This window comes from Apostichopus japonicus, chromosome 22 (genome assembly GCF_037975245.1).
Source record: "Apostichopus japonicus isolate 1M-3 chromosome 22, ASM3797524v1, whole genome shotgun sequence".
Lineage (NCBI taxonomy): Eukaryota > Metazoa > Echinodermata > Holothuroidea > Aspidochirotida > Stichopodidae > Apostichopus > Apostichopus japonicus.
This window is the reverse complement of record NC_092582.1, coordinates 212,548-221,477: the sequence shown is the minus strand read 5'-3', so window position 1 is coordinate 221,477 and position 8,930 is coordinate 212,548. Positions and strand designations below refer to the sequence as shown.

At 35.1% G+C, this 8,930-nt stretch overlaps 1 protein-coding gene across 2 annotated transcripts in view; it reads left to right on the top strand.

The window, feature by feature from the left end:
* The first annotated feature begins 380 nt into the window (after positions 1-380).
* The window catches only part of LOC139964225 (uncharacterized), a 184,854-nt gene continuing 176,304 nt past the window's right edge, over positions 381-8,930 (top strand). For both annotated transcript variants that reach the window (XM_071965669.1, XM_071965668.1), the window contains exon 1: positions 381-950. In XM_071965669.1, the coding sequence (XP_071821770.1) occupies positions 830-950 (121 nt within the window). In that variant the 5' untranslated portion in view covers positions 381-829. The remainder of the gene's footprint in view (positions 951-8,930) is intronic.

Sequence of the window (8,930 nt, the reverse complement as noted above, 5' to 3'; positions counted from 1 at the left end):
CACTATAGATCTAGCACTGGGGCGTGAAGACCACATGATACAAGTACTTCAAACTCACTCACATTTCGGTTATATTCAAATGATAACTATTTCTAAATAATTATGAATCCATGTGAGTGACATGAAAAGACACATATCATCAGCATCTTCACCTCTCATTCGCCCATGTGAGTAAGTGAATAGACTTTTTCCCCTAGGTAGGACTCTAGTTAAATCTCTTCAACACTTTTGAGAACGATTGGACAAATTTGTTTTAACTCCCCTCGGGTAAATATGGTAAAATCCATTAGTTACATCCCGCAACGTCGCGTATTATTGCTGAGCTGTCTCCTGCGAGTTAGCATGAGGATAATCAAGCCTATCGTGGTACAGGAGTGTGGTGGTACTTTAAATATTTATACGTCTGGCCCCCGGCATTGCCGTCGCTACACCGCAAAACGAGTTATCCCATCGGCCTTCCCATCAACCGGCAATAGGCGCTTCAGTTTGGAATTGCCACTTGCAGTAGTCAGTGTTCGTGGTCGGCAAGTGACTGCTGGAAGGGGTAAAAGAATTGGTGTGTGGTGGATTGGTAGTTGCAGCGCGTCAGCGAGTGCACTGCACCGTGGATTGAGGCCTTCCTTATACCAGCCGAGGGAAGAAGAAAGTGCTATTCCAAACAGGAACGAAAGCAAGGAAGAAATTACGGAATTCTTTTCTGTACTGCTTTTTGGAGATACTGGTTCTTGTTGTGTCTTTTTAACGGAAATATTTCTTCATGTGGTAACAAGCATTGGATAAATTTGCATGAAAGCCACATTGCAGGCACATTAAAGATTTCCAGTTGAAAATGCAACGGACAAGTTTAGGCATCATCATGGCACGCTGCACATCCCTCATCGCAGTTTTTCTCGTTTTCGTATCTTTTTCATGCGCTCTAAGCGCTGCAAAGAAACTAGTACTTCCAACTGGTGAGTTTCACCTCATTTTCTTCTTGTAGCTTAATAGGTTCAAACTATATAGAGAACAGAATCTATTTTGAGAATGTCTAATATGAGACTTAGAGTATTTACTAGAGAATGACTAATATGAGACTTAGAGTATTTACTAGAGAATGACTAATATGAGACTTAGAGTATTTACTAGAGAATGACTAAGATGAGACTTAGAGTATTTACTAGAGAATGACTAATATGAGACTTAGAGTATTTACTAGAGAATGACTAAGATGAGACTTAGAGTATTTACTAGAGAATGACTAATATGAGACTTAGAGTATTTACTAGAGAATGACTAAGATGAGACTTAGAGTATTTACTAGAGAATGACTAATATGAGACTTAGAGTATTTACTAGAGAATGACTAATATGAGACTTAGAGTATTTACTAGAGAATGACTAATATGAGACAAAGATACTAAGGATACGCTGCTGTAACGCACAGGTAAGAGAACGCATAGTTAAGCGAATGCATAGGTAAGAGAACGCATAGGTGAAATGGTATCACAAGCAATGTCGTACGTTAAGTCTGTCCTGGACCAAGACGTTTCATTCCTTGGAAAGTTAATAAGACTGAACACCCGATTCACATAGTATCATACAATAATATTGTATCATAATATCAATAAAGCATCCACAATAATATTGTTGCATATAGTATTACATGTTGCAATGGTATATTATGATAACAATTATATTGTTAATTTTATTAATATTACAGCACAGACGCATTGTATAGTGGCATGTGAATTGCCTGGAATGAATAAGGTCATGAGGACGATAAGTACTAGACAGTTATTCATATTATACAGTATGCCCGTCTCGTTATTAAATCTTCGGTGCTGTCAGAGCTGTACTTGAAAGTTGCTTGAAAGTAACGATAGGGCGTCGGGCTATTGGGGATTCCCATGAAGGCCCTTTTTAGTCTGAACAAGTAATGTCGGATTAATATGAGTGTTACCTGTCATAACACTACGTTCATCTTAACATAACTTTTGTAACGGTATGTCAGTATTACTTTTACTATTTTGTTAAAGTTAGTATTCTTACATCATTACAAGAAGACGTCACTTTCAAGTTGTGGTATAGGTGTGCATGTAGTTGTGTGTGTTAGATGTGTATTTGTGCGTCTCGCTGTGGCCGTTCAGTGTAGGATAAACTGTTTAACGTGGTGTTATAAGCTTATGTTGACACGAGCTGCTTTCATGCAGTGACCACAGGCTGCAATTGTATGGTGAGTACTGCTGAAGGTAGCCAAATTTATGTTAACGTTGCATTTAAAGGTCACGTGGGCACTGTTCACGCTAGTTTTATGGACATACTTCCTGCTATTAAAGGGCTGATGGCAGTAAGTGGTACCGGCGTTGACTGAGCCGCGCCTTTTACATTTGTGTTTAATATAGCAGGTTGCCATACCGCAGACCTGTCAAATGGGGCGGATTACCCAATGAAATAAGTTTGAATTGTATACCGGTTGGATGTTAGCTGACTTCACCATTCAAAAAGATAAGTTAGTTTCGATTTGAAGCTAGATGCTATTGGGTCAATACTGAAGGTGCCACAATAACATTATGGTCAGCTATACCGCTTGGTGAATCTTTCAATGTATTAATCACTGTGTTAGCATACTATGAGATTGTGCATTGGGAATCATTTACGAGTACAAGATCAATCTAGACAGCTACGATATGTTTTTTCATTCATGTAGATTTTGTATTTTGTTTTCACTAAAACTGAGCTTTACTTGACTTTCACATCTCTTTCTGGACTCCGCGCACAAGTGATAGCATTGCTTATCTAAGACTAAACTAATATCAAACTACAAACTTAATTGTTGCACTCTTAAAATGATTTCAAGTTACTAAGAAGGGTCCCCCGAAATCAGGTACACATTTGTGTGTGTTTTGTTAACATTAAAATATCGTGATATGAAACTAATTAAAAATCTATATTGGTTTAAAGTTACAAACATAAATTTTGTACTTCTACATTGCTTTCAATTTACAAATATAATTGTTGCACTCTACATTGGTATCAAGTTACAGCATAATTGTTCTTCTCTACAATGATATCAAGTTTCAAACATAATTGTTCTAGTATAACAACGATTTCAATTTACAAACATAATTGTTGTACTCTACAATGATATCAAGTTACAAACATAACTGTTGTACTCTTACAATGATATCAAGTTATAAACAAAATAGCTGTACTTTACATCGATGTCAAGTTACAAACATAACTGTTGTACTCTTACAATGATATCAAGTTATAAACATAATAGTTGTACTCTACATTGATATCAAGTTACAAACATAATTGTTGTACTCCACATTGACTTCAAGTTACAGCATAAATGTTCTTCTCTAAATTGATATAAAGTTACAAACATAATTGTTCTAGTAATACAATGATTTCAATTTACAAACATAATTGTTGTACTATACATTGGTATCAAGTTACAACCATAACTGTTGTATTCTTACAATGATATCAAGTTACAAACATACTAGTTATACTATACATTGATATCAAGTTACAAACATAATTGTTGTACTCTTACAATGTTCTCAAGTTACAAACATAATTGCTGTACTCTACATTGACTTCAAATTAAAGCATAACTGTTCTTCTCTATATTGATATCAGGTAACAAACTAATTGTTCTAGTATTACAATGATTTCAATTTACAAACATAATTATTGCACTCTACATTGGTATCAAGTTACAAACATAACTGTTGTACTCTTACAATGATATCAAGTTATAAACATAATAGTTGCACTTTTCACTGATATCAAGTTACAAACATAATTGTTGTACTCTTACAATTATCTCAAGTTACAAATATAATTGCTGTACTCTACATTGACTTCAAGTTACAGCATAATTATTCTTCTCTACAATGGTATCAAGTTACAAAATAATTGTTCTCCTCTACATTGATATCAAGCTACAAACATAATTGTTCTTCTCTACATTGATATCAAGTTACAAAATAATTGTTCTACTCTACATGGATTTCAAGTTACAAACATAATTGTTTTCTCTACATTGATATCAAGCTACAAACATAATTGTTCTTCTCTACATTGATATCAGGCTACAAACATAATTGATGTACTCTACATTGATTTCAAGTTACAAACGCAGTTGTTGTATACTACATGTTTTTCAAGTAACAAACAAAATTGCTGTAGCCTACTATTACAATGATTTCAATTAACAAACATAATTGTTGTACTCTACATTGGTTTCAAGTTACAAACATAACTGGTGTACCCTTACAATTATCTCAAGTTACAAATATAATTGTTGTACTCTACATTGGTTTCAAGTTACATACATAATTGTTTTGCTCTTACAATTATTTCAAGGTAAAAACATAATTCCTGTACTCTACATCGATATCAAGTTACAAACATAACTGTTGTACTCTACAATTATTTCAAGGTAAAAACATAATTGTTGTACTCTACATCGATATCAAGTTACATACATAATTGTTTTGCTCTTACAATTATTTCAAGGTAAAAACATAATTCCTGTACTCTACATCGATATCAAGTTACAAACATAACTGTTGTACTCTACAATTATTTCAAGGTACAAACATAATTGTTGTACTCTACATTGGTTGCAAGTTTCAAACATAACTGTTGTACTCTTACAATGATTTTAAGTCACAAACAAGAATGCCCCCGTAATCTGGTACAATTTGTGTGATATTTATTTTAAACAACAATATATAGTGAAAAACCAGATAGTGACAATTGAAGATAAGGGTTGAAACATATTGAAGAAAAGTTGACTGTTCCCAAACTATAATCTACAAAGAGAAGCAAAGAGGAAGAAAGAAAGGAAGATATTTTTGCAGAATAAACGTAAATTATGTTTTTAAATTTTCTTCTTAGATTAAAAGATATGAGTTTACAAAGTTGCATACCGCAGAGATACTCAACTGTCATCTAACTTCCACGTAACAACCAAATATTCTGCTCCAATATTTGAGGTCTGACTCTACCAAAGGGCTTTTCGGTTTATATGAATCTTATGAATACGAGCTACGTGTCTAAAAACGCAGGTGATATAGCACACGCAGTTAATGATATAGAAACAACAAGCACGTTTTACAAGCCAGATAACTTCTTTCTCCTCTGATTCAAGTTAGAGTATCCGCCATTTTGATACTGACGACGTCAAAACAGACCCATAAACTCCGCATGTAGTATGAAACTCGCGGTTAAATGATTAGCCTTGTTTGGCCTTCGGGTAGACGGTCACAACTCGAAAACGGCGGGTGGCAAGATTTTTAACCTGCATGGGTGATGAAATGTGTCGCTGTGAAAATTTGGAAATATCGCCTCTACACTGAAGAAATTGTACACTGGGATTATGTTGTATGAAGGTACTAAATATACGAATATGTTAACAAGAAAAGAAACTTCCTTTTCACTCAGTGGTTGTTTGAGCCATTCACGCCTACAAATAATTACGTACCTTTGCCGTTGAAATGACAGGAAAGTAGGCGAAATACAGTGATTCCCTATAACATGGATGAACGTCAACGCAGTCAGGTAACTTACAGTTTACATCAATCAATGCAGGCTCTGTTAAATCAGTAACGCATAAAATTGAACTCTAACATCATTCCAAGATTTTGCCGATGTTAAATGAGATTAATGTTTCAAAATAAAATCACTCTGTGAGTGATATCTATACGAGAATGGAAATGTATATACTCTAGCCCATTAAATACCAATATTTACCAATATTCATAACTTCGTTTCTGAAAACTATACAGAGCCAAGCGGAGAATGCGGTTTTTGCACGCATGTTTCAAAACGACGGAAGAGGACGGTAAAATGCAATTAAAAACTGAAAACCCATTACAGTTATTTTATGACGATACATTTGACATGAAGACTGCAATTTGTTTCTTCATCTTGTTGCCAGTGTTAATATACATACATACAAATAGCTACAGCACTCCCGTCCAAATCACCTAGTTTTCAAACGAACCTCGAACACGAAAACTCACCTGCTATTAGCTTGTCTCAGCCGCGCAAAAAGTGCTATCTCTGCAAAATAAAGTGGCTAGACCTGCCCTACAACTTCCTTCTGTGTTTATATAAAGGCTTATAGGATGGTAGTAGTAGCCTGTATAAATCAACGATGCGGGGACGAGAGCGACAAATTGTCAGTATCTGGGCTCCTCTTAGTGCATGGGGTCAACCCTACCGGACATATTGACACTGTTTACGATAACACTGTAGCAGTACAGGTTCAGGAGCGACGTACGGTAACAGAGCTTAGATGTATTCGGTTGAAATAAGGTTGTTAACCATTGGAAATATTTCAAATTGTTTTATTTAGCGATTTATTTTGATTACACGAAATTGATCCAGAAAGAAAATACAACTTCCCAAGAAATACTTGATCACCCATGTTATGATAATAAAAGGCTCGTTATTGGTAAGTTAACGATAAAACACAGTATACGAAAAGGCATCTTATTAATATTCAACATGCACGTAAATTAACGCGCAGTTTTATTGGTTGAAAGTGAGGCGTAAGAGAATAGTCTATTACAATACAGGGGATGTAGTGTGAAAGCGTGTAAGACCTTCAGTGGTTCCGTTGTATATTATTGAAAGAACAGTCTCACAGTTCAATTTTTAGCACCGCATGCGTCTCGCTGTGATGAATGTAAAAGTAAGATTTGAGAAGTAACTGTAGTACCATTATTATAAAATGGACCCACCTCTTCATTGCGAACAAACCGATAAATTAAAATAATAAGAATAAGAATACACAACAGTCCTGCACGCAACTCATGAAAGCGAAAGCTCCTTCTCTCTTTTCGATATGCAAAAACTGAACAAAACTAAATAAGGTGAAAAATCGTATTTGAGAGGGATTGGAGCTGAGATTTTATTAGCTCGGTGTAGTGACGTTTCTATAGTTGGTGCACCAGCACTCTCTTCGATGACTTTTCTTAGATGAATATCATAACCTCTCATTACCTCTCTTAGATGAATATTATGACCTCCCATGACCTCTATTAGATGAATATCATGACCTCTCATGACCTCTCTTGGATGAATATCATGACCTCTCATGACCTCTCTTAGATGAATATCATGACCTCCCATGACCTCCCTTAGATGAATATCATGACCTCTCATGACCTCTCTTAGATGAATATCATGACCTCTCATGACCTCTCTTAGATGAATATCATGACCTCTCATAACCTCTCTTAGATGAATATCATGACCTCTTATTTCTAGCGGGTTATTCTATCTTCCCTTCAATGCTTTCTTAAAAAGGGGCAACACCCCTCAGATAAATATGATATATATATATATATATATATATATATATATATATATATATATATATATATATATATATATATATAAATGAAAATCGTAATGAGTTGGAAAATCAAGAACAGTGAAAAAACTTTCAGCCTCCACCGGGATTCGAACCACGGGCCTTCCGCTCTGTACGCGGACACCCTAACCACTAGGCTATATATATAAATATATATATATATATATATATATATATATATATATATATATATATATATATATATATATATAAATATATATATATATATATATATATATATATATATATATATATATATATATATATAAATATATATATATATATATATATATATATATATATATAAATATATATATATATATGAGTTGTCTGATGATCGCTAAAATGCGTGAAACTCCGAGTTACAACTACTAGTGTTCCACTAGTCTTAACTAGTATCAACATATATATATATATATATATATATATATATATATATATATATATATATACAGGGTTCTGCCCAGGGTGGATTGAGTGCCGGCAGGACTATCTAAGCGGAGCGCCACCATCGGTTGGCGCGGAGCGTACAAGAAAATTGTGGGTTTTGGAAACCCCCCAGATAGCCGGAAACGGCCCTTCCCGAGTATTCTGAGCCACATGTAGACAGCTTTGAAATGAGATCGTATGTCTGGAATTTTTCATAATTAATGAACAAAGTTAGGACAAATATCTGGAGCACCAGAGTACAGACCAGCCGGTGGTGCCTATTAAATAAATTATTCAGGCTGAGATGATAATTTTAGATGGGACAGTTACTTACGACAGTTATGATATACACACTGAGCGACTAACGCTGCTTCTCATGTATCGAGTAGTGAATACAAAATCTGAGTGTAATTTCATGTACAAATAAACAGTAAACTAGTGAATAACTCCGATCAACTGCGCGATATCATGCAGTGAACCTTTGAACAGCGTTTATTACTGCAGTGTTACTGTACGTTCGACCCTCCGTCTATGGAGCTGTTTTTTTGAGTTCCTAACGAAAATAAGTGCCGGTCGGAAAAGTCACTCAGGCAGATTGTGGCGGTCGGTAATTCAGCGTGCTGGTCGGGCCCGACCGGCGCCGACCGGCAGCGGCAGAACCCTGTTATATATTCCAATTCCCCTCATTAGGCTAGAGAGTAGAGACACGAACAAAAACAGTTTCGAAACTTAGACATGTCTTTCGAGGTGCACTCTCACTATAAGGTATCAGGATGTCTTTATAATGATTAATTTAGCGATGTAACTTGTTATTAACAGAAAATATACTCTTTTAGATTATTGTGATAATTCATACCTCACACGTACAAAACGAAGTGACGCAATACAATAATCTAGACGATACCATATCTATGACGTATGTAATGGTCTGAAAGGCTGTAATAGTCCTTTAAATATAGTAACATTTTCACCGTACAATAGTGTTACCTACAGTGTCTTTCGCTGAGTGTAAGTGCTGTTTCATGGACTCTATTCTTCAGTATATCGAATATCAGATTAAAAACTGACTAGGCTTTGTAAAACCAAAGCGGAGGCGATACGTTTATTATTGTCTTCTAACGAT